The sequence below is a fragment of the Haliaeetus leucocephalus genome, unplaced genomic scaffold (assembly GCF_000737465.1).
Source record: "Haliaeetus leucocephalus isolate CR32 unplaced genomic scaffold, Haliaeetus_leucocephalus-4.0 Scaffold577, whole genome shotgun sequence".
Lineage (NCBI taxonomy): Eukaryota > Metazoa > Chordata > Aves > Accipitriformes > Accipitridae > Haliaeetus > Haliaeetus leucocephalus.
This window is the reverse complement of record NW_010973013.1, coordinates 4,333,880-4,361,117: the sequence shown is the minus strand read 5'-3', so window position 1 is coordinate 4,361,117 and position 27,238 is coordinate 4,333,880. Positions and strand designations below refer to the sequence as shown.

Below are 27,238 nucleotides of genomic sequence, written 5' to 3'. Positions count from 1 at the left end.
TAAAGTTGGATGTTCTCATTTCTGTAATGTGTGTAAGAATGGCAAACATTCATGATGTAAATACTGGGGTTATTTGTATGGCAGTACCTAAAGCTCTACTTCATGCTTCAGATGCATGCAGGCAACATGAAAAGGCAAATCTGGTTCAGAGAAATTTATTAAGTGACAATTATTAGTACTGCTGTTACATGTTCAGTGGTTTGGAGTTAGACATCTCCACATCATAGACAAAACCAGATGGTTATGTTTCTAGTAGTTTGCAGAAATTTACTCATTTTATGAACAATAATTCAAGAAAAATTGGCACATTACTCAATACTCCTGAAGGAGTGGCCCATGAAAGAAGGCTCTGTTATTTTTCTTTCTTTTAAAGATGTAAAACACTGCTTGTGATTCAGTTCTGAAGGTATTTACAGGCAAAGCTGAAGCATATGTTCCTGCTGCGATACTGGGACTGGGATGTGAATGCAGAGAATTAAACCAGGCACTCCACTATTGTTGAGGCTATGTGGGGAAAATCCCTTGTGTCACAACCCATTTAATATTCATTCTCTCTTGTTTTCTCTCTCTCTCCCCACAAGTATATGCATATGCTCTTGAGGGCTTACCTTCCTGACTTTCCCTAGAAGAATTTTCAGGAAACACTGCTGCTCGCATATAAGCAGTTGCTTGATCTATTCTTTTTGCTACTCCCAGATAAAGAACCTGCCTTACAGACCATTCCAGTATTAACCAGAGAGTGAGATTATGTCCAGAATGACTTAAAAAAAAAAAAAAAAAAAAGAAATCTAACAAAGTACAAAATTACTGAATAAGGTATTACATGGACTTTAAAGAATTAATTGACTGCTAATGCAGTGGCTTTGTCAGACACACAAAAAAAAGAAATTGGATCTGTGAGTTTGCTCTCTTAAACAAAGCAGTCCTGATTTGCAAGACTGGTATTCAAGATTTTCAATAGTACAGCTAATTAAGCCCCAGTTTCTGTGCATGTATCCCTAATATGTGAAAATAGGTTCTAGGCAGTTCTAAATCTTTTCTGATTCTTAGTTAGCACAGAAATAAAGATACTTGTGCTTTGACAGCCTTCACTATGAGATGTTTCCACCATTTTCAAAAAAGGTGTAGATCTTTTTAATCTGGAATCAAAGAATCACTTAACTGAAGAACAGGGTGTAAAATACCCCCAAAACTTTTTTTTTTTTTTTTAACTATCATGAAGGATTTTTTAATGTATATTTCAATAGATAAAATATATTATTCATTTAGATGCTTATAATCTATCTTTCTTTTCTAAAATACCGAGTCAGATCATACCAGTTTTGTGGCCCATGCTGATCATGCAAGTTGAAGTTTTCTGAACGCTGACAGAGGGAACAGTCTCTACTTTTTCTTCTAAAGTATGGTCTTTCCAGTTTGGGATAGAAGCGCAATACACAATTAAAGTGTAAGAAAACCAGCACTGACCTGTCCTAATCTGCATCCTGAGAAGAGAATTTGGTTTTCTGGTTGTTTTGTAAACAGATTTACTGAAACCACTTCAATAAAGCCAAATAAAGATTATGTAGACTCTCAAAACATTTTCCATGGGTGGATTTCACACACTGACATTGGTTGAAAAATGCAGAAAATAAGCAAATTAGTATTTGCAAAACTGAGGTTTTCAGAAACGGTTAAGTAATTTGCTGACTTGAGTGAGACTTTTGTCTGATTAAATAAGGAATTTTGGAAAGGCAGAGGATTTGCTTGCGCAAGGGTGAAGTGAATAGCTGATCGAATCTAGAACAGGTTCCATTAATCTTCATGGCAATCTGCTTAAAAATCCTAAATTAAAGAGTATAATCCTAAAGATTGGTCTTTTCAGTCAAGCTTACACTTAGAACCAAGACTGCACATAGATTGTTGACATAAATAAATGAGTTGTTCTAGTTTGTTTGAATTTAGACAATGTGCTACTGGTGCCTTGATTAATGCAAGCCCATTGTGTTCCTTGAGCTACACTTCATTCTGGCTTGATTTGCTACATCTAGTGCATATATTTTCTTGCATGCTGTATTGTAGACACTAGCAATACTGAAGCTATTTCTTGTCACTTTGTAATGCATATGCATTGAATTTCCTCTTTTTGTGGAAAAAAAACCTTTTCTTCAGGTCTATTTATCATCCTTGGTTTTATGGACATGGTAGAAGAAGAAAGACAATATTTTGCAAAGGTATGAAAAGGTTCATAGCCAAAATACTGGCCTGAATTAACATCATATTGCTCAAAGTCTATGCCAAGTCTTTCTCAGACCAAATTTGAACAACGTGATGTTAAATCAGGTCCTTAAAATTGTATAGGAAATTTGCTTTACCTGCGCTACTATTTGGGGGCAGGACCAGACAGAAAGATGGGAATCTGAGGCAGCCACCCCTAGCGAACAGAGGGAAGATACAGTTTTGCTAAGGAAGCGAGAAGCTGGCTGCACTGCATGCAGGAACAGGGCAGAGGCCGGTGCTTTGCTTCTCTGAGTTAAATGACCCAGGGCACTGCCAATTCCAGCCCTCTTTTGCAGCTCTTTTTTTCTGCATTCTATCAGGGGAATTACAGGTGTGCAAGCAAACTATTGTGCTTCTAGCTAACCATTTGCAATATCTGATAAATTCAATTAATCTGGTGTTACAAAGTAGTTAGTGTATGCCAGCTGCAGCTTATCAACTAATGACCATGTTAACAGACTGCTGGCAGCGAAAGGGGTTGCTTACCCCACTGCCAGACAAAGGAGAGAAGGGCAAAGGATAAACTTTTTGCTGGTGTTTTCTAGCGATCAGTACAGTGTGAATTTTCATTATCTCTTGCATACCTAGTAGTAGGACCCTCACTGCTAATTTTCAGCCACCTGCTAACACCTAATTTAAACTTCTGCGGAAACATTGGGGGTTTTTTTAGTGTGTGACTAGTATTTGACAGCCTGCAAAAGTGGCAGGTGAATGCTGACAAGTTTGAGAACAAGGTGTTCTCTAATGATACTGCTCATAAATGGAAGCAGGGAAAATTCAAGGCAAAAGTAACCTATAATGAGGATGCATGTACCTGAAATAGTCTAACCTTAGGCTATCTCCTTCTAACTATATAAAGACCTGAATGAAACCTTGTTCTGCTGTGTTGACATGCTGTTCTGGCCCATAGGTTTCAAAACCAGCACTTCTCCTGAGGATAAGAGCTGTGGTCTAGATTTGGGACTTTGACAGTTTAAATGTAAGCTGGCTTAGACAGTAGTTTCTGATCTAGATACAGCACATGTTATGAACATACCCTTTAAAAAGTTACAGAAAAGGGATAAATGAAACGAAAGATGAAAGCAGCATGAATATGAGAATCATATTCCAAAACAAGACAAAGCTTTATAGATATCTCAAACTTTTTTCCTTGTGCTAACCTCAGAGACACCAGGATTGTTTTATAGAGTATGATGAGAGAAGCAAAGAAAAACAAGGTGGTCTTATTAATTTTAATAATTTTACCATGAGAAAAAGAATCAAGTGTAATTTATATCAATTCTGAAGTCTATTTATCTTTCTCTTCCCGCCCCCAGAGAAGCATGTAAGGTCTTGGCAGTAATACAATTCAGGCTGAACAAGTGTAGCTATATCTGCAAGTTGTATCAGAGCCTTTGTTTAGCGGGTATAGTTTGGTATTTGTAGCCGTCGCATTTCCAATGTGTGTGCATGTATATTCTGGATGTCTTGAAGGCCTGGCCCCTTCTTTTCCCAGGCACATTATCAACTTTGTCAGTAATGGATCTGACTTGATGACAGTATTTAGAGCAAATTGAATGCAGTGTGCTTTCAGCTCCAACATTCAAGCCATATATATAATGTTTGTGGCACAGACATTTATCTCTTCATGTAGTAGCTGCTTAGTGAAGGAAGACAGTCAGGGAATCACCCACGGTTGCAAAGATGAATGTGGGTGTCTGCACCTCCAGCTTATTTCATGAGCAAGAATCATTCCTTGCTCTGCAGGCCGAGCCATCAGATTCCTCAGTCCTTACAACTACATTTGGGTATTCTCTTGCAGAAAACTGGTTCCTAGATTAGGTGGTTTGGGTTTTTTTGCCTTTTCTAAATGAGATGATAATGGTAAAAATAGCAAGCAATGAAATCTTGGTCCCGCGAAGCTCAGGAGCAAAATTTTTGCTAAGTTCAGTGGGGCCCAAATGTCACTGTTGCTAACACTGTAAGTATTTGGTACAAAGAAGCCAATCTTACAGGTAGCTGCCACCAAAAATTTATGTTTCCAGCATCCCTGCCCTTTTCTTGCTGTAACACTGGTGTTCATTTGAGTCTTCGGGGACCTAGAGCTGCAGGCAACTAACTGAGCAAAAGATACTGGTTTAGCTGTCTGAACTGGTTCCCCATGATTACAGCAGCTTAGCTCTAGCTTGAAAACATGCTATCAGTAGTGTAATATTCGTGTTTTGTCTTCCTTATGTCATCCTATTTGCAAAAGCATTTAATTTTTTTCCCATTTAGGAATACTTCAATTTAAAATCTAGACTACCCACTGACTCTGCTGATCAGTCAAAATTTCTGAAGCAAAGTAATGAATTACCAAAGATTTCCCAGAACACACACAAAACTGGGATAAATTACTTCATGTAGACAAGAAAGAAGCAGAGGTGCAAAGGTGAATGACAAATGTAGAAGTGGGGAGAGGAAGGACTGACAGCTGAACTGGTAAAAGGAGAAAGGATCCATATTCAGAGGCAAGGAATACTAAAAGAGGAGCATTAGAATTGAAAATGTTAAAATATACTAATAAAAAGGGTAAGAACACACGGCCGAAGACTGCTAAAAACATTAAGTGAGATATTGGTTTATGTTTTCCATTTTGGCTAAAATTAAATTTAGTTTTGTTGAAAATTTTTTCACAAAAGCTTCTCATTAAACTGTGTGAAATATTCCCCTCATCTCTGCAGAGCATATTAATTTACAAACCCCATTGATTTGGTATGCTCTATCAATTGGCACTGTGCTACCAACTAACCTATCTCCCTTTAGACTTATGTTGACATTTAACAAAGGTTGAGACAGCAACCATTCTACCTCTCAAACACAGGAAAAAAATGTTACTTGCAAAACCTGCAGTCCTAAGGAGTTCGTAGGATTTGTAAATTATTTGAAGTCAATATATGGCAAATCATTGCACTTAGAAATAAGCACTCTATTCTGTGCTTCTTAGGAAAACAACCTTTTTAGCTGTGGATGGTGTTTCTCTGCTAGACTATTTTTATGACTAGCTAAGTTAGTTAATGTCACTTTAGAGGTATTTTAATGCATTATATCTTTCCTTGTGAGAACCTTTAAATTTCAATTTATAGGAAGTAAAGAACCTGGGTTTGTGCACCAAAGAGTAGAATAGATACCTTAATAATTTTCTCTTAAACACCTTTGAAAGTAGGTTATTGTCTTGTTCCCTCAAACTCAGTAAGCACCTGACAGATTTCTTAGAACAAATGCAATGGCGTGAGTTCGAGATGGCAAATGTAGCTGGTCTGCTCATAAGCACCACACCTCTCCACCACATCACCGTGTGTTGTGTGTGTAGGTCTCAGCTCCCGTTCTCTCTGAATCATGATGCCATTACGATCACGGAGCATAGAGTGTGCGTTCGGCAATGCAGCTAGTTTTGTGGTACCTCTCACATGGACTAGGTCATGGCTTTGGGTGTAGACTATTCCACGTCTGATGAAAGTTTGTCACTGAGCTGTAGCCGCCACATGTGGAACCACCTCATATTCCTTCCTTCCCATGGCAGCTCAGTCATTGATGGACATCCCCTGGGGAGCCAGTTCTTGCCTCCCCTCAAGAGCCACATTGAGGCTGGATAGGAAGGGAACAGGCTGAGATACCCCTGTATTCACACTTGGGTGGGTTTGGGCTTAGACTCTTGCACAAGTTGACAACAGATCCTCATCCTGGTTTTGCAATTGGGCTGCATTTATCCCACCGGTTCAGCAGAGAAAGCGCTGAGATTTGTTTTTCAGATGTATTCATTGTAATGAGACGTTGAAATTGCAGTGAGCTCAGAAACCAGTTCACCAGAATCCAAGAATGCTACAGAAGTCGACCACAAACAGGTCTACAATGATAGCACACAGAGTGAAAATTACTGTGTCCTGTAAATAATTGCCTTCATGCCTCATTGAAAATGCAGTAGTTAAACATTCTTGTCTTGTGAGTAATTTCCTATTCACAGTTTGTGGGAAGGCACAAATGTAAAGAAAACAGGTTTGGGGTCCTTTTGTTGGGTTTTTGTTTTGTTTTTAAGTCTGCTAATTTCAATTCATGAACACCATGGGAGCCTGCAATTCCGATTTTCTTTTCACAGTATTAATGAAAACTGGGCACTGAAAATAGTCAGATTTTTCCCTCTAAATTTTAAACCACTTATAAATACAGTCAAGAATAATAACTTTCTAATCCATTATTACACAATGTAAAACTGTGCTCAGTTGCTATTATTTCATGCAAAGTTTTTCATAAGTAGTAGAAGAGGCTTTTAAAAATCAGTCCCTTCTAAGCTGGTCTTTGAGGCAATCCAAAAAGGCTGGTTGTGTGCTGTTGAGAGGAGGAGCTGTGCATCAGAGAAGTTGTTTTAAGAAGGGATTGTTGCACCACAAGATGACTTTTACTTCCTCTCACTGTTATGGCATGGTCTGAGCATTATCACAATCTTTATGATTCTCTCTTGTTCCTAATCAAACCATCCTCAGCTTACAGATTGTTTCAGGATTTTTTAGAGATGACTTTTTCTTCTTAAAAATCGGGGTCTTTTTAATGACATTTAATCTTAACATTCATCTATAAGGTATTTTGCTTCTCATTTACAATAAGAAACTTTATCTGGGATGAAGTTAGTGTCTTTTTGATGCTGCAGAACGCTAACAGAGACTGCAACCCAGTCGCAGACAAGGTTACCCATAGACATACCTCTGCTGCTGTGCTGGGAGCCAGACTCTGACTGGTTCAGCCACCAATATGCTGGAAAGAAAACTGCATCATATATTTCTCAAAGAGTTGGGAAGCAAAGAGCAAGACTTCTGTAACCTTATAATCTTCACTTGCTTCCCATTGAGATCATCTGTTGTCCCTTGCAATAGTTCCTGTCTTGCAGGGGGGAAAAAACCCCAGGTAAATTCCCTTTGGGTACTCCAGTCTTGGTCAAATAAAGGTCCTACTTAAACAGAAGGCAGCTGTTTCAGTAGTGTTATGGATGGGGATTTGTTTATTTACATAGAATTCAAAAGAAGTGTAGGCTGGCCTTTTCCCAGTGTCCTTCTCCTCCCTGTCTCAGAATAGGACACTTGCTTTAGCATGTGCTCCATTAGACTTTCCTGCCTGAAATGCTCACAGACAAACCCATGTGCTTTGTAAACTTTCCTCTTATTTCCTCCTCCTTCATTTGTCTTGAGAGGCCCTGCTAGGTTAAAAGCATATTTTAATGTAAACAGAAGAAAAATAGCAAGAAGTCATTTCCCTTGTGGAACTGCTCGTTTTACAAAAGTCCAAGCAAATGTAACAACAGATGCTTTGAAGATGTTGTAAGTTTAAACAACATTAATTTAGTGGTTGAATATTCCTGAGACAGCTGGGATAAATGAGATAATTGTGAAAACATTCTTAAAAATAAAAGGATGCCATCAGGTGAAAGCCAGGAGTTTAGGTAATGTTGAAAAATATTCCTTACATGTTTTTTTTTAGGTTGCAGTGTTAAAAGAATGTTTTCCTCTGAGCAAGCTGTTAAGTGTCATTTAGTAGACATTAATTGTAAAGTTAGTTGATGGCATTTGGCCCAAATGTCTGTATTTTAAAGAGAAAGAGCAGCTGTTAGTCCATCAGGTATTGACAGAGTTTATTCAGTTGCTTCTATTATTTCTCAGACAGAAATTAATTTCCTGAAATCACATACAATAAGATAAGACTTTGTCTCATTTTCATTCACTGTGGAAATACTCAGGAGTCTTTATTCTGCAACAATGCATTGTCTCTTGTAAAACAATAAATGACACCCTATGTGTAAAAGAATTAGCATTTTCTACAACAGCTACAATGAAGAAACAGGATCTAAACCAGTCACTGACTACTTTGGGACAGGCCATATTTCTTAGTAGGGTGGCATCTACCCTGAAATGAGAAAAAATCTCAGAGCCTTCTGAAGCAAAACTTCCAAGATCTCTTGTGTAGTCATAGAAAATACTGATTGTACCAACTTGTAACAACTAAGAACTTTCAGAGGGGGGAAGAAAAAAAAGTTAAGATACTATTTGACATGAATGACAGTTTTCTTGAGTCTTACTGTGGTGCCTCTGTTCTTTCAGCCAAATAAAATGTCACCTTCTTTAAACCTCTGTGGGATAACTGCCAGGAAGTGGTGTTTCAACAGTAAGAATACAAATCACCAATAAATAAATGATGAATAATACCAAGGCAGGGAGGGAACTTAGTTCTTTGGGGGAGTTGTGGCTTTTTTGCTGTGTTTTATTATTCATAGGCCAATTGTAGATGTCTGTAGTGGGTGGCTGCTTTTAATTCTGGTTGTCCAAACTTGTTGCAATTTTTTGACTAGTGTTGATAGTTTGAGTGGCATTACCTTCACTGTACCATCCTTAAAATCATCATCTTCCTATTATGTCTTTACAGTGCAAAAAAAATGACTATAGGGCATAATGTACTTTCATGCACCTTGAGCAAGACACTTCCCTAATACACTTCAATAAAATGCTAGTCGTAGGCAAGGCCTGATAAAGCTAACATTATGAATGTGTTGTAAAACTAGTGTTTAATAATACTCCTAGTTAACATTTATGTTTTACTGACTGCATTTTTAGCCATGCATAATGATTTAAAATGCAGTTTCTATAAGCCAGCCTGGATGCTTAATGAGAGTGTTCTGCACTGCTCAGTGGGAAACCCTGGTTCACTCACTGCTTGTTTCTTGCTCCTGAGCTCAGCCAAGGCTGGCAGTGCTGAGGGTACACAGCCTCTCAGGAGTTTGGAAATGCTGGTATAATCACAGGAATATTGCATAGACCCAGGTCACTTCATTTTTGTCCATGACGCTTGCTAAGTTACGGAAGTTCTATCTCAGCTATTGCCACTTAAAGCAATTCTATACAAAGATCTGCCTCTCCTCCTTCTGGAAAATGCAATAAAGAAAGGAGATAATGGGAAATGCATAAGCATTGTGTGTGCTGTGAGCGTTTATCCTAGAAATTCCTCCTGGAATTAGGCTTTCATTCCACATGGCTGTGCAAGGGGACAAAATGTGCCAGACAACACAATAGTTCCTATCAAGAAGACTTTACTGTCTGAAGGCATAGGTCAGTTCAGTTCATATCACAACTGAGAAGGCCAGAGTCTGGCCTGAGAGGTGGGTTCTTAGAAGGCTGAGCCCTTGGTCTGTGCAATTGAAGAGTTTTTTTCTGGGCATAAAGCACTGCTTGAAGGAATGTCTGGTATTGGCATCAATGACAAAAAGAGGGAATGGGAGAAGTTGAGTGAAAAAGTGCTCTAACATGTAGCCATATTCAAGGAAGACTCTGTGAATTAGAAAAGAGAAGGTAGGGTTGGATAGCGCTCTCAAGGTAATAAAAGTAAATATAATTAATTCAGGAAAAAAAGAAAAATAATAGAAGGAAAGGAGAAATTGAGAAGTTTGCTGAGGGAAGTCTAAAGGAGAGCTGATGATACCTTATTTGTAGCCAACTTATTGGCTGTTATCATTTATTATTAGAAGGAATTTTGGGTTTTTTTCCCCCCATCCTGTTTGGTAGTCTGTCTTATCATCACTGGCACTTCTAATCATCACATGTGTTCTCAGTAAGTACTATAGTATCACTTTTTGTTCTTTACAGAAGGAGACAAAGAAAGGGAGGGAGTGGAAGAAGGAGATCCTTTCCTCCCAGATGTTCGTGTTCTGGCATTTAAATTGTGGCACGCCTGTTATTTCAGATTATTTAGGCATTCTTTGCTTAATAACAGCATTTGGAGAAACTATACTTTTGAAGGCTAAACCGAGATTTCCCTTACTGTCCTTTTCCTTGTTTAAAAGCCTGTTTACTTGTGCTGACAGCCATGAGAATGGAATGGGGTGCAAACCTAAATGTTTTCGGACCGGTAGAGTAGGGTACATTCGTAGGTAGTCCTGACCTAGTGAGTGCAATTAGAAAGATGCATGTTTGTAGCAGGTAGATATGACTAGCTCCTCAATGTGCAAACTCAATAATAACCTCTCCCTTATTTCATTATCTACCTACAGCAAATCCTACCAGGGCAGGAGGAGGAAGGGAGTACCCTGGCTCGTCCGAGGTGATTCGTGAATCCAGCAGCACAACAGGCATGGTAGTTGGGATCGTGGCAGCAGCGGCGCTGTGTATCCTCATTCTCCTGTATGCTATGTACAAGTACAGGAATCGAGACGAAGGATCGTATCACGTAGATGAGAGTCGAAACTACATCAGTAACTCAGCACAATCCAATGGGGCTGTGATCAAGGAAAAACAGCCCAACAGCGCTAAAAGTTCCAACAAAAACAAGAAAAATAAGGATAAGGAGTACTATGTCTGATCTCAACATCTAAAAGAACGCTTGTATAGAAATAGTCTTCATTTTATCTGAGACATAATACAAACTTATTTACTTTACTTTTTATGAAGCACATTCAAAAACAAACAAACAAAAAAGACAGGGAATGCAATCAGAAAGGAAAGACTGTTTTTAAAAACAAGCATTTCATGCTCTTGTTTTTCAGAAACAGGAGCTGATAAATTCCCTAACATCCACAGTGTTTTCATTTACTCTGCCTGTCTTTATGTTGCTGGAACATTTCTGAAAGACAATGATGACACCACGCATTCATAAAGCAAGGAGTATTACTACAACATCAAGGCACAATATGAAACAAAACAAATTAAAAAAACAAAACAGGAAAAAAAAAGAAAAAAGAAGCTACCTATGATTCTGGATTTAGCCAAAGTGCTAGCGCTTTCTTGAGAAGTAAGTTAGTCTTATTGTCAGAGAAGACTGTCATTATATATGGTGACTCAACAAGCAAACATAAAGAGTTTGCCGTCTGGTGCAGTGAAGCAGTGATTGGAAACTTGCATTTGAAACAAAGTGCTGGCTTTTCTGAAGACTTACGTAGAAATACTTTCAAAAAGCCCCTTTCTGGTTGTGAGGAAAATAGTACGGAGGCCTTATTTTCAAAAACAAAAACAAAAATCTGGAATATAAGGCACATTTCCACAAAAAAAAAAAAAAAGAAAAAAACAAACAAGAGGGCATAGATGCAATCATTGGGAAATTTTCATGCACGCTTAATATGTTATTACATATGTTTATATAAAAACACATCTATATGTGCTTTCTGGACTGTGATAAGTGATGTTTTATAGCCTGTTGTATAGAAAATGCAAACTATATCTGCTCTTCAGCCATTTTTGGTAAACTCAATGTTATAAGTGTTGCTAGGTATAGAGAGTTTTATGACATCTGGAGCAACAGACATACTTCAGTTTTTTTGCAGCCATTATAAATTGTCCCAGACTTCTTCCCCTTTTTTTTTTTTTTTTTTTTTTTTTTAATTTACAGTGTAGTGGTTATACTAAGGGGGATGTGTATGAATGTATATAAGAGTCAGCTAATTTTTTTCTTACCTGTACAGCCTCTATTCTGTTGCAATTAAGTTTTAGTAGTTTGTATGAAAGAAGTGGACTAGAAAGCAAAAATATATCTCTACTGTAATTTGTCTTCTCCCTCCTATCCCCATCTCTTGCTCCTGATATGCATCAATGATGTTGATCAGAATGGCCAATTTTCCTAGAAATATACATTCATTAATTAGCTAAATATTTAGTGACTTAAACGGCCTTTGGCTTCCAGTCAAAGCTTCACTATTGGAGAGCATGGTTTGCCTTACAGAAACCTTGTTCTTAAGAAATTACGAGAATGATGAGTTTCTTGAGAATCTTAGGAAGTATCATATAGTGTTTATCTGGCATTCAGTTATATGAACGACAGCTACTACAGCATTGGGTGGTAAAAGATCCCAAAAGACCCATTTTAATTATCCAGGCTGATTCTACTGCATAATTTACCCCTTTCTCCAAAAAGGAAATAATCTTGAGGTGCACAATAGTATTTTTCAATGGGCATTTTGACATATGAAAAAGTATTTTTAGCTAAGTTGATTGTGTAGTATTGCAAGACATCACAACCAGACAAATATAAGTTCATCATGTTTTAAAGTAACACATAGCTTTTCTTGCATATATAAAACATTAATGCAGTTTAGTTAAGCGTATTAAATTTAATGCTGTAATTTATATGTTGAGGGTTTTTTTCTAGTATTATTTCATTAGGTTCACAGCAATAAATCATAGCATAACATTTTATTTACATGGAAGTTCAAAGGGAATACATTAGACAGAAAGAGGGTAGTTCAACAGAAATCAACCAAATCATTGGAAGGCCTCCTGGGATGGATATAGATGTTCACACTTTACAGACAGGAAGGAGGAATTTAAAATTAGCTTTAAACAGCAGGCACAAAACATTTTGTTGTGTGTTATTCACTGTAGCTGATGAAAAAGGCTGGAAACTGGTACAGCTATCTATCTGGGAGTCAGAGCACTTTGAAAATACATGTAGCTGACATGAAGACACCTCTTTTGAAGGTTGCCAACCACATCGAGGTGTGTCATGTTGCATTTGTAAAACAATTTTTTATTTTCATTAGCATTTACACAAAAATGAGAACAGGTTCACAAAATCCATCTGATATTCCTTTCTTAAGATTGTTGTTCACCTGTGGCATTCATAATTTCTCCCACCTTTACAAGACAGCTGTACTCAGGGAACGGTAGGGTCAGGTATACTGGAGGTCATTGCTGGAAGCAAAAGACTTCAGCTGGAGGGGGGAAAGAAGAAGTTGAAAGCCAGGTGGTGTTCAGATTTCAGTGCTTGAAGATACGTAGAAGAACAAGAATAATCTGATGACAGGAGACTGGACATGACGGAATATGGTTTGGGCAAGATGAAATGGTCTTTTCTGCTTGCTATTGATTGCATTAATGAAATAGCATGGTCAGGTCAACTTCCAGGCAGTTTGGTAGATTAATCTTTAACTAAATCCATACATCAAGGAAAAAAAGATCTGCTACTACTATAACAAACAAACACAATTTTAACACTGTTTCTGAAGGTTCTCCTTTTTCCTCTTTAATTTCATAATTTAACAAAAAACAAATATGGATGTATCAGAAGTGCCAGCAAGTGGATTTAAAATTCTTTTTTGTTTAAAAACAGCAGCAACAACAAACAAACAAACAGACATAAACCAACTACCTAACATAAAATTGGATCCTTTCTCTATAATAACCTAATTTGTTTGACTGAGATGGCTTCATTTCTATGACTGTATTGTGTTGCCTTTTTTTAACAAACACTAAATAACATGTGAAACTTTCAACCCTAAGACATCGAAGAGAGGCCCAATGCCCCTAACCTTATAGTGCTTTCTGTGATAGATATTTACGATTTTTTTATTTGTTGCAAGGCCAATTTATTCATTATTGGAAATGCTAAGCAAGTGGAATTTACTGTTTTGTTAATAAAAATGTTTCTTAATACAAATGCTGGCTTGTTTCTTCTCTTGCTCTTGGATCTGGAGTACCTGTTCATCTTAAAGCAGTGAAAAAAAAAATGGTAAATTGGTATGAAGTTACAGACATTCATGTCAGGAAAAAGTGACCTCAGAGCTCTTTGTACACTTAAGTAAAAACCTTCTACAAGTCTCCTGTTCAACTGGCCCAGTTACAAAAGTATGAATTACATTAATGCATTGTTTGGTTTTCCATAGAATTACTTAATTTGAAATTTTATAGCCTTTTTTTTTTTAATCAAGAAATTAAAATTTGATGTCCGTCCCCCCCCATGAATGAAAAAAGAATTCCCTTCCTTTTCCGCCACTTTTTTATTTTTTCTGGTGGAAAGAAGATGGCAGAAGGTAAGGTAATGAGATGAAAAGTTAAAACTGAAAATTTTTCTCTTGCCTAGAAGATGGTTTAAAAATTGATGGAAAAATGAATGTATTTCAGGTCCTTAAAAACATTCCTAGATAATAATTACAAAATTTCAACTGGAGCTAATCCATTAAATAAGTACTTCCCTATTTAGCATGGCATTTAGATTCGTGGGTAACTTCAAGCAAACATCTAATCCTATTGATTCAAGCAAGTGTCTAAGGTTGCCTAAATGTATTGCTGAATGGGGATGGAATTAAGCTTTTGGATCTAAACTCCAAACAGAATTTAAGTATGTATCTTCTTTAATCACATTAGTAGCTTCTTTGACTTCAATGGGATTTATTCATCTGCTTAATTAGGTATGGACTGAAGTATTTTAGATAATTTAAGTTCAGGAATATCTGGAGAAAACAGCCCCTATCTTCCATTGGTATAAAACAGTTTATAGTTAAACTTACGTTCTAAACTTCTTTATACTGGGATTAGTACTTTTGTGTGTGTGTGTGTGTGTGTGTCTGTGTTTTTAAATTAATACGGAACATTCCATTTAGGAAAATGCTTTACACACATTTAAAGGAGCTATATCGGTAGTGATTTTTGTTCTACTACAAAAAAACACACATTTAATTATACACTTCTTAATTCTACAATGTATTTGTTTATTTTTTTCTTACATCTATACTGTGCTCTCCCTTTCACCAAAATCTTACTGGCCTCGCAGTACCTGCATCATCCATCATCAGCTAACTGCTTTAAGTGGTGGCCTCCATAATCAATCATCACTGTGGCCAACTAGCTAAAAAACCATCACAAGATGAGGAAGCAAAGAGAAAAAGCTAACCAACCCCTCCAAACACAACTTAGAATAAGGGAAAGAGAGCACACATGTAGGCTGTAAATGACAACTGTGTGTTAATTCCTCCAATATGACTTCTTTATAGTTCCACAGAGCAGTTTTAAATTGGGTAGCTAGGTATGATTTTCATATTGATTATAGAAATTCGCTTCTAAGTTCAGTACAGTCCTGTTCAGAAGTGCTTGGAAGCATTATGCTGGGATAAGCCAGATTTGTCAATACAATTTTATTTGTAATGAAGGCTATTTGCTTTATTTTAAAGCCCCCACTTTATTAGAGTCTGTAACTGTTTCAGTGTTAAAATGTTTCTGGCCCTCATGGGAGTGGGAAGAAAGAGAAATCCACACTGCATTTAAATCAATTTATGAACTGATGAATGCTTGGGAATGATAAAGTTGCTTGCCTACCAGCCTCTGATTTGTCCGGATGGTCTATTCCTCCTTTGGCTGGTCATTGCTCTCCGTGAAGCAAGAACCATCCCCCACAGGTTAAGCTTTGAGCTAGAAATTCCAGAAAAGCAAAAAGAAGTCATAGATACAGATCTGCTCAGTTTTGTGAGGTGTGGGGCCAGAACTCACCCAGTCCTTTACCTGCTTACTCTGAAGGCTTCTTCCTACTCAAGGTCTTTGACAGACGTCAGCCATGAAGTCTGACTTCTGGGAAAGAAAGCGTGGCCCCTCGCCTTTCTCAGTTACTCACTACCATACAAGTATCTCCATTTGTTGTTCAGAACAAGCAGATTTCCATATGGCAGTGCTTCTCCAGTGGGGCTGAATTGTGGTAGAGTTTGGGTTTTTTTAAAGAAAAAAACATGGCAACTTCAGGGGTAGAGTTATTTCAAAGAGCATGGCATTCTCAGTGAGTAAATTGCCTTTAAGGACAGTAATTTCATGCTGGCATACACTTCAGAGGTTTAAAAATCCAGGCCAGCAATCCTCAATAACATCCTTTCAGTAAACAATAAAGACATTAGCTTGTTTGTCAGCAAGCGCAGGAACCGACAACAGGGCTATCAAAATGTGAACACGTCGGTCTGGTTGCAGCAAACAACATGGGAAAATGGAATTTGGGCAGCCAAAAAATAACCACTGGTGCATTGGCCGGACTCTTAGGAGCGAGTCCGATTACAAGCCAGTAAGCATTTATCAGATGATAAATAGCAAAATACTCCTATTAGTCATAGTTTGGGATGCAGCAGGCTGACAAAACACAGGCACGGCCTGCGCGGCCACATTGGCTTTTTCAGGCCCGGGGCCCCGGTTGCTGTTAAGGCACCGTCCAGTCAGGGGGACTGGGCAGGTTTTACACAAACAGCTGCTGCGTGCCAGCTGACCGGCTGTTTCCAGATAAACCTTCCTTTTCCCTTTGAAATTAAAATACATTTTCTGGGAAATGTACAGCAGATTGCTTCGTGAGACAAATTAAGTGGCTCCCAAAACATGTCTCAGCACAGCCAGCACTGTATGAAATGGCAACCAGACCTCTGTGGCTAGGAGCTGGCTGCGTGGCTGCAAGTTTGGGGGAGAAACCTCCATCCTGCTCAGGAGAGCCCTGGCCTCAGGCACGGCGGCTGAATGCGGTCCAGAAATGAGAGGTCCCACCTCACGCTGGCGGTGGCCCCCGGGTGCAGCGGACACCTGAGCTTGGCAGCAGCTTCGTGCTCCCCGTGCACAGCAATGGCGGCCGAGGACAGGGTGCTGGGCGAGGTGGACGGGGAAACCCTGTAGGCCAGGACGGGCTCAGCTTGTGGTCTGGGGAAGGATAGCAAGGGCCAGGACATGAGGAAGTGCTTACGGTCCCTGATGTGGTCCCCAAAGGGCTGCCCTTGCTTTCACTCCCACTAGGCCCTGAGTTTATACTCTGCTAAAATGGCGGCTCAGCGTGTGGCGAGACCCTGTGGTCCCAGGACCATTTTCTATTCCACAGCAGGCAAGGCTCGAGACAAGGCTGTTGAGGTACGAGCACCTCACCATCTATTTATTTATTTATTTATTTGAGTTCCTGCACCTCCTACAGCTGTGGCAGGGCTGAGGCCTTCAGAGCTGCATTACCCCAGCAAGCGTGGTGTTTCGGGAGCCAATATGATCCCCTGAGGATGGGTGGCTGTGAGGAGGGAAGACATAAAGCCTGCAGGCCCCGGCCCAGGGTGACTACCAAAATGGGAGAAAATTCAGTTGCGAGGGTCTCGCAACCAGGACTGGATGGGGAACGTGCCACAGGGCTCATGGTTTGGCAAAGCTGGAGCAGGCCCAGGTTTTCCTTAGCTGCCCAATCCCTCAGAGAAGAGAAAAAAAAAAAGGTTTATCAAAAAGGTGGGGGTATAGAATATTTAGGAATTTAATTAGGAGTTAGTTTAGTGTTTCTTTAGAGCTTTATCTGCCTGTGGTTCACACCAGAGAGGAGAAGCTCAGGCCTCCTGTGCCTGGAGAAGGAGGCCAGAAGGCAAAAAGCATCCCACAGACATTAAACTCACCCCATAGTAATGTGGGTATCCCTAATTTTCTGGCACACCAGATCTTAAGGATCTGAACCAGAAAATTGACTGGGGGTGAGATAAAGCAACATGGTCTGTTAAACCGTAGGGAGGGGAACAAGCTTCAGCACAAGGAGATGTAAAAACCTTAAGGAAGAAAACAATAACACAGACCCCCAGCTCCCCTGGGAAATCCCACCCTATGTGCCACTGTCTGCTACGCAGCTTTTCAGGCTCACAGGTGGGTTTTATTCCTTGCTGGTCACACATGGAGAGGTAGCAGGCTTGTTACATCTGCCTCTCAGTCCCACCTGCCAGAAGGGTTCCCCTGTTAGCAAGGACAGAGCTTGCTGTAGTTACCAGACCCTTCACACCATGTGTGAGCTAATTGTGCAAAGATTTTCCTTTAGATTCAGGCATCGCTGGCAACCAATATAAAGCAAGGAGTTACATCAGGGCAGAATTTATAGGCCAGAACCACTTCCTTCCTGCCTTTTGGGTTTTTACTGACTTTTGTTTGATTTACAGGGGCGGTCCAAGGTACAGGATAAGAATGTACTCCAGTGAGAGCGGAGGGGAGGAAAAAAAAAAAAAAAAAGGCAAGCAGGCTTTGTCTCATGCTGTCCAGCAAATCTCCATATAGTAAGCAGAAGAATTTCAGGTAACTAATTTATTTAAATTTTGGTTTGTTGATGGATGGTGCTTGGGCAAGGCCAGTTTATGCTCAGCTTTCCTGAAAGCTAAATTTGTTTGGGAGCTCATTTATACCTGTCTGCAGGCTCTTTTTAGGGAAACCTTTCAAAATACTGATAGCACAAATGTAACAGTCATTACCTGGACCAGTTTCTCATCTATTTTAATAGCTTTGCCTAAGTAAGGGTTGTAGGATTCGACTCAACATTAAGGCTACATCTGCACCAGCAAGTACAGCCCAGGAAGAGTAAATTTACAGGGCAAAGCAGCTGATGCTAAGGACCTGACCTCCATGTTGCATTTCAGGATTTTCTTTTAACCAGTTGCAGTCTGGTCCAACAGAATGAGTCCTGATTAGTGGTTAGATGGCTTTAGGTGTGTTCATGGAGCTCATCTTATTTAATCTGGAAAGTGTCCAGTTGCTTAATGTAGAGTGCTCTGTGAAGTTAATTGATGTGTAGAAAGTGGGAACAGCTGGAGCTGCTTCAGAACTGTACTCCTGATCTTAAAACTTTCCTGTTGAAACACTCTTTGTGCATTGCTATGTGCTAGTGTGCTCGTAACAACTCTTTATAATAGAACTAGTGTATTTTTAATATGATGTACCCAGCCCCAAATGAAAATTGCCACTACACATTAAGGCCTTCCTGATATTTTTACAGGATTCAGTGTCTTTGTAATTCTGGCCCTCATCTTCCTTTTTAACCACTCCCACCACCACCACCCCACTTCCTCTACCCTTTTCTTTAAACCTAAAGAAATAATGGTTTGAAGGACTTGTTTCCTTTGAATAGGTTGAGATAAATATGGAAGTATTTTTAGATACGCACTGCCTGAGGCAGCCATGGTACCAACACTGAGATCACCAACAGTACAATTGCTAACTTGTAGAAATACGCTGTAAGCAAAGCTGGTGCTGCTGGAGCTCTAGATAGAGTAGGTGAACTGGCAGAAACGGCTGGGGCAGAGCTGGGTTTGGCCACCACTCAAAGAGGCAGAACAGTAATGAACAACCCTGGTCTTTGGGAAACTCTACATCCAGATTTTGCAACACAGATCTGCTTTTAACCAAAGTTTTGACAGTCTTCTCTAACCTAGTTCTCGCCAAAATAAATTCTTTCCTGTAAGGGAATTAATTGTAATCAGTTTCCTGATTTAGTCAGTATTAAAAATATCATGAGAAACCACAGGAGATTGGGCTACATTTTGAGATCTTTGCTTGTATCTTCTGCAGACAGGAAAGTTGCCATTTCCGTTAAGATTTGAAACTTCATTGCTGCTTTTAACTATGGAGTGATTACACTTCCCTCTAGCATACTGCATATTATTATGAACATTTCATACAAGTATTCTGAATAGTCATCATTAATTCTTTTAGATTTCTAAGTGTTAGGCATCAAAGACTGACGATACAGACTGATGATAAAAGATTTCTAAATCTGAATTCTTGTAAATGACCATATTTGTGTTTAAGTGGCTGCTTATAAGTTTTGCCTAAGTTCCAAAAATCATCTTGAGTTGCCTATTTTTATTATTACATTTTAGCAAAAGTTGATTGCTAAATATAGAAGGATACATTCTCTGTTAACATAAGCTTGTTCAGAAACGGTTCGGTTTCGGTTGAAAACAGTTCAATTTGGCAACAAGAATATGACTTTAGAGTTTTTAGACATATTAAGTGAGCTTTTGGTATCATCTAAGCAAATTTAGAAATATTAGAGACTTCAAATTAAAAAATAAACTTAGAATTTTTATTGATCATTATTATTGATCTGAGTCTTGATGGGAGTTACCACACATCCTGGGTGAAGGTTTCAGTGTGTATGAATGAAGTTGCAGTAACAGTCTGGTGCCTGGTCTCACGCAGTGCCTTTCTGGAAGGCATCTTTCCCAGACCTGCATGTGAGCATGGTCTTTGCCTGTTATGCTGCTCTGCTCCCCACATGAAAACTTTCAGTGATTATCCATCCATGGGAATCATTACATGACACTGCTGTGCACCAGCAAAGTCCCTTTCAAAAGCAGAACTTGGCCTTAATATATACTCTAAGGAAAAACTCCCATTAACTTCAGCATGAGCAGGGATTTCATCCTGAGTATGTAGCACCCCAAGTAAATCAATACATTAGAAAATGCTGCAGAAAGCAGATTGAGAGGAAGGATATGGCCCTGCACAAACATCCTGAACACAGAATATAGAAAAGCCAATCCAAAGAACCTAAAACCAATCTGATTTCCTAAAATGGACAATAGGCTGGTGTAGATATATAACTTACTTTTGCAAAGTCCTTAATGGCCTTTCAAAACTCGATTTTAGTTCTGCAGACTGGTGAGATGTGAAAGTCCTGATGTTACAGCAATAAATAATGCAGCCTAACAAAACAGCGACTGTACAAACAGGACACTTCAATTTTCAAAATTGTTTTCAAAAATTGTGTGGATGCTATGTAATGAAAGTGGAATAAAAATCCAACAGTGGGACTTTGTGATAATAGGATGGAACACCAAAATGAAGAAGGTCACCAGTCACAGTAGTTGCAACTGTCTGGGAAAATAGAGGAAAGGAAAGGAGCCAAACAGCTCTGAATATCCCTGATCAACAATAAGATTTTGCTTCTGTTGTACCCTTGTAAGGCTCTCGGTTCTGTAAACATTTTGGTCATGTTTGCGGTGCTGTCAGTTATGACTGCTAGATAGGGAGCTAAGACAGCCTAGGATTTGTAGTGATGTGGCTGTGGTAGCCTGAGCTCAGCGTAGGTTAGGTGCTTCAGCAGCTGCCCAGCTTCTCTCGCTGCTCAGTGATGCTGCAGGCACACAGCCATCCATGCTTAAGCTGGCGAGGGTAACATCAGCTCATCACTTCTGTGCAAGCTGCAGGGCAGACACTCAGGCCTGTTTGTCACGCTCCCCAGATGGAAGATGCACCATGCCTGTCCAACCTGGCCTTGGGGATGTGCTGAGGGGGAGTAAGGGTCTGCCACAGGGAGAAAGGCAGAACTCCTTTGGAAGCAATGACAAAGCACTAGCAATTTCATTCCTATGGGGCGTATTCAATCTCTGCTGCGGGCTGGTCCCAGGGCTTCACTCGGATTTGATTCGTGAAGTCTCATCTTCCTTCAGATGCTTATTGAACACTGTCAGCTGGAGCTTCTTCACTGAACAGTCACATTTCCTTACTACTCCCACTATCATCCACCAGGAATTTCTGAAATGCAGAGAAGTGCTTTTGTCACTGCATATGCTTTTCCCTTATGGGGTTTGTTTGGGTTTTTTAAACTTTTTTTCTAAGGCTGGGAAAGAACAATCAAATTATATCAATTTCAAGTTGTTGTAAGCATCTTTCAAATTCTTATATGATGGAAACAGGTTTCAAATAATTGAGCATTAGAATAGCAAATCATTTTAATTGGAGTTTTAAAATAATTTGTGAAAATTTACCCAAAAGGTCCATTAAAAAAACAAAGTCCACAGCAAAGCTATTAATAATGTCCAGTCACTCTTTCTGTTGCTACAGTGGTGTCCATTCCAAGCACTCAAAGTACATGAACCAGACTACAAAGCCCAAGACTTTCATTACAATAACAGTACTTACAACATATGAAATGTTAGTGTGAGTAGGAGGAGAGTCTCTTCTTCCAAGCTTTTTGTCCTAGTTAAAAATTAAATAATTGTCTAGATTAATTTCACCAGCATGTTGTCATTATTGAGTCTGATTTTGCCATAGAGAATTTATTTTCCTGATATAGCTATACCCATGTAAGTATAAATGTGGAAAGAAATTACCATTTCTAAAGCATCTACTGCTCGAACTTACCTTTCTTCCTGTACTAGCATATGTCTGTCTAAGCACATACATAACCCCCTGTGCATACAAGTGTAACTGTAGCTATGCTGGTATGTTCAGTGGGAGACAAGGAGGAGATAACCACACTATAGTAAACACTTAAGTATTTACTTAAAACTTAAGTTTGATCTTGCATATTTCAAGAATAGGAAACCTCTTGATTATCCACTTTTCCAGTGTATGCACGTTTATATCCACCACTGGACCAGTACCAGACATCAGAGCCATCACAGAGGTAGACAGTACTGTGTCAGGGTGGGCCAGGATATGTGGCTTCAGGTAAGCCCATGGGTATATAGCTGATGCAACTTTACAGAAGTTAGTTGGTTGGATTCCAGCCTTGCTCGGAGGCATTTTATGTCAGCATAACTCTGTAGACTTCACTGCAATTTTTTTGTGATTGTACCAACATGAAACTGAGCACAGCAGTATATGTCCATGTCACTGGGATTTAATGTTCAGACCTTCCTTCAACCTCATACAATGGAGAAAGCCCTGCTTTCTCATATTTTTATTCCAGAGGGAACATTAAAGTTCTTTGTTACAGCACTACAACACAAAGAACGATAGATGTAATCAACAGGGTCTTTTATGGTGGTTTTTTTTTTTACCTTTTTAGAACAATCAGAAGTTCTGCAGCACTGATTCTTGAAGGTATATAACACTACTTTGTTACTACAGCAACAGACAGCACTGACAGTACCAAGTTACAAATGAACTGGGTCCTTTTGCAAGACCAGATCAGAACTAAAATGGTTGTAATAAATCTGCTGTATGTAAAGTTGGTGGGATTAAAAGGAAAACGGGACAAATACAATACAGGAAAGTACCTTATTTTACAAAGAAGCTTCTGCGGTGCTTCACAACCCCTCAAGTCAAACCAGGTAGGAATATGTACCAAATCTTCAGCAATTAAATTGGTCCTTCTGGTTTTGTTTTGCGCTGTTCCTCAAAGGTTTGGCTCATCTCTCATTTAGGGACAGAGACAGATCTCTAAGCAAGGGGTAGCAAGTAACTGTTTTCACAGTAGTAGAAAGGGCTGTGCCTAAGGGAAGGACAGGATTTTCCCAAGGGTCTTGATGTAAAAAAGATAATGTAAACTGCCTCATCTTGGATCAGCTGCTTGCTGCTGAAGCAGACTTGCTCTGCTTTTTTTTCTGCTTCCTTTGGGGATACGTGTAAAAGACACAAGGTATCTAGAGAAAAGAGGGCAATCTCACCTTTCTCTTTCCTCCTTGCCCTTCATTCTTCCTCCTCCCTCCATGAAAGAGACAGGATCTCTATTACTGCTAAGGCACCCTCAGAATAAATACTGGATTTGAGTTATTTCAAACCCTGAGCCCATATAGACACCTTAATGCACTCCAGCTTTCCAAAGCACACAGTGATGCGAGCTATTATGTGCTGAGCTCTTTAGAAAAGCTGACCGTAAGTTCTATTTTATTTACTAAGACCCAGTCCACACTAGTGTTTGTGATGCAGAAATACTTTCATAAATTGTGCCAACACATTTCCTAGCAGAGAAGCTGCTTATACTGGGCAAAATGTGCTTGTGGCAAGAGAGTTAAAAAGAAATGAGGGATAAAATAACAAGCACAAAGCATTATATTAGTGTAACTGTATCTAATTTAGCTCCAATTGCTGATATTGGGGCTGCTTCTTCCCTTCTGTTTTTTTCTGTACAGGGTGAGAAAGGAGCGTGTCCCTAGAACAATACTGCTTTGTCAAGGACAGTTTCATATTGGCTTTGCCTAAGCAAAAGCAGGATGAAAGCTAGTAGAGCGTCTATGAAGAACTAAATTACTGAAGTACAATGCCAGTCTGTGTTGGAGTAAGGCCATAGGATGGGATTGAGTTACAGAAGCTCGTTAAAGCTATTATGTATTAACTGAGCCACTGTATCTACATATGTGCATGCTCTGAGATTGCCTGAAGAGTTGTGTGTCTTAGCTTAAGCAATAATGAATGAGGTTGAGGCTCATGCATTTTGCCTTGACTTTAGGGGGAAAAAAAAAAAAAACAAAACCCAAACCAAAACCAACTGTGATGGAGAATGATGTCAGCTGAGGAGACTGGTGGTAACTTGTTAAGCCATCCTGACTCATCTATGTTAAATCTTCTGCCTGTACCCTTAGCTGCAGCTAACTAGACTTTTAGGCAGATAAAGAAATAAATGCAGAGACTGTATGAGAGAAATAGCTAGATCTCTAAATACACTTAGCTATTCAAAAACACACCCGGAAAAAATCTTCAATTAAGAGAGAGACCTAAATAATTCACTAACTTTTTAAAATTTTATACTCTCTGTCATTGATTTCTGACTCTCTGGCATATTCATTATTATATGGCATATTATTGAATTACTGACTCTTTCCAAACTGAAACAAACTAGTCAATTCTTTATGTTCTTAAGGAACAACAGAAAAACAGAAAGAGTGTGATCTCTCCATTATCTCAGTCATCCAGTTCAACCTTGCTTTCTTTGTACTTTCAAACTGTTGTATGTTATTAAAATGAATATTCAGGTGTTGAATGCCTCCATCTTTCATTCAGTTGTCAGAGTACTGACAAAGTTAAACCTTTCTGTAGTTTAAGGTCCTTAAAAATGTGGAAATAAACACGCAGGTTCTTGGAAAGTAGAATAGGATTCGTTTCACCAAAATTTACTGTATATTTAAATAGCTACAATATAAAAGTCTAATCTAGATTATTCTATAGTCATCTGACAGAAATAAACTCTTTCAGAGAGGAATACATAAATCATTTTAGATGTTTGCCTTGGGAAAACCTAAATTCTGCTCTCCACTGCCTCTTGAGAGAGTCTAGACAGCTCACATTACAGGGGTTTTTGCTTTTTTTTATTTAAAAAGCCCTACTTAATTGCGGCAAGACTTTGCATATAACCATCATCTTCCATCTGGAAAGTCTTCCATGATTAATACATAACCCAAGCTGAAGTAGGAAAATAATTTATCTCCTATCTTATTTGAGGCACAGAGGCTACTTTACCCTTTCTTGTATACACACTCATCACAGGGGCATTTCCTTAAACAGTGAAAATGCTAGCCCTATGAATATGTTCAACTCCTTCATCACCCTGTGTGGCCAGAATGTGTTTTGCTGGAGGCTACTGGCTGATTCATGGGGATCCTGAAGGCCCTCTCTGCACCTGTTCTGGTGGCTCCCCCTGGTTCCCAAGTCCTATTCCTTGGCCCCTTCCTGATGCTCCTGCTCTCCAGCTGTCCTTCCTCGTTCACAGTCCTTCATCAGAGAGCTCTTGGTAGTGACTGAGGTAGGAGATGATGCTGCTGCAGAAAGAGACCATTTGATAGCTTTGTAAGGAGTGCTTAAGCCCCAAAAAAGTGTCCACACTTTGTCATTATGTTTTGCCTGAAGGAAGCCTGTTGCAAAGCTGGTCATCACGTGCAAGTTGCCTGAGCCTTAATCTTAATCCTCGTAAATCTTCCCCTTTCTATGTAGTGTGAATACCTGGCAAAAGACTGGTATGTACAGAACAATGGCCAGTCTTCTCTTCTGGGGAGTAAAGAGGCAACAAAAAAAGCAAGTCTATTTCTCGTGCGTGGGAATTATGAACACATACAGCCCATAATCCCAAGACTGATTTAAACCGGAAAATTTATAAGGCCTTGATCAAAATCAACAGCACTTCATTCATTGAGCAGCATCACTGGAATGCACTGAACTGCCATTTATCTGATTATGGCAGCATCTGAATTAAACATTCTGACCTTGAACATTCAGGATGTTAGAGGTGGGGGGAGAAAGCAGAGACACCACCATCCAGTAGGATACAGAATGCTAGATGATAGCTTTTTGTATTCTCTGCTTTTCCTCCCTTTTTTTAAAGCTTCTTTCCTTCTGAGCTTAAAATATTAAAGAATATAAGCTCTTCTGCATAATGGTAAACCTGCAGACAGAAAACAATCTAGATATGCTTATGTCATTTATACCTTGCTCCATTCAGTAAACTACTGTTTTAAGCATACCCATCTTAAACGTACCTGCAATAAACCTTTTCAGTGTTTAGGTTGTTTTCACTTAGTTTTAAGCATTCCTGCATTATAGAGCAACCTTGTGTTTTTCTGTGCTATAAATACCTCATTCAATCTTTGCATTATCTATTACTATTTAGCTCTCAAGGAAAATGAAACAGATCTAGTGAAACTTACAGTTGCAGACTAAATAAACATTTATTGTGCATTTCTTCCTCAAGCCTTATGAGCTGCTTTGTTGTAATTAGTACACAAGATAATTTTCAAGGTCTTGGTTTAAAAAAAAAAAGCTTGACAATTGCAAATAGATCTTTTCAGAGAAAGATGGGAGTCATAATTTTTCTACCACCCCTTCCAATAATAACAGTCTATGAAGGTAAATGTGTCCAGCACTTACTGGTAGCATAATATGATTAGTAATATCCTTTAAACTCCCATCCATAAAAAGCAAATGGGAGAAGTGAATCCCCACAGTACTTCCTGGAGGAGAAATGTCTTAGGTCTTCCCTCCTGAATATAGATCACACAGCTCTAATTTTGATTTCACACTGGCGTAAATGACCAGGTTGTCTTTCCAAGGTAGCTCGTTCTTGTCTCTTTCAATACCCCTAGCCTGACTGGCCATTTCAAGCTCATTTGCCATTTCTGGATCCCCCAAAACTGGAGTCATCACCCCTGGTACCCTAGCCACCTTGACGTCTCCTGTCCTGGTGTACCCCCTGCATCTGCTCTTGTCCTAGTGCCCAGCCAGCACCACCCTGTTGCATCGTGCTCTTCTGAAACCTTTGGCATACAGGAACTGCCGCAAAATAACCAAGTGATGGGTGCTTACCAAACATACCTACCCAAAGAGTCCCAGATATGCATCTTTCCTCGCTACTCCAGAGAGCATATCTGATTCAGCTGATGAAACTGCACTAGAATAAATGAGCTCACTGAATTTTGAGACCAATTTTGGCTCTGGTTCTCTCTGCAGCTTCTCATATCTTGACTGATTGATTGATTGAGTCATCATTAACAGCCTGAACCTTTGAATGAAACCAGTGGGAGTCTTGCCACTTTTACCAGCAAGAACAGGCTGCTGCATAAGTTTCCCACATGAAAGTACAATTCACTAACATGTAAAAGGGTAAAAAGAAATCCAAAAGACTGAGATCACAGCTCATAAGTCAATTTAATATAGAAATCTTGCATTGAGGCAACTGTTTGAGTACAATAAAAAAAATCTGTGGATGGTTTTTATGTTTATTTTTACACCTTGATTTCAGTTTGTCTGACGACTTTTTTTTT

At 39.2% G+C, this 27,238-nt stretch overlaps 1 protein-coding gene across 2 annotated transcripts in view; it reads left to right on the top strand.

Moving 5' to 3' along the window:
- Nucleotides 1-13,677, top strand: part of NRXN1 (neurexin 1) — a 468,961-nt gene extending 455,284 nt beyond the window's left edge. For both annotated transcript variants that reach the window (XM_010577779.1, XM_010577780.1), the window contains one exon: nucleotides 10,304-13,677. In XM_010577779.1, coding sequence (XP_010576081.1) covers nucleotides 10,304-10,611 — 308 coding nt within the window. In that variant the 3' untranslated portion in view covers nucleotides 10,612-13,677. The remainder of the gene's footprint in view (nucleotides 1-10,303) is intronic.
- The last annotated feature ends 13,561 nt before the right edge of the window (nucleotides 13,678-27,238 follow it).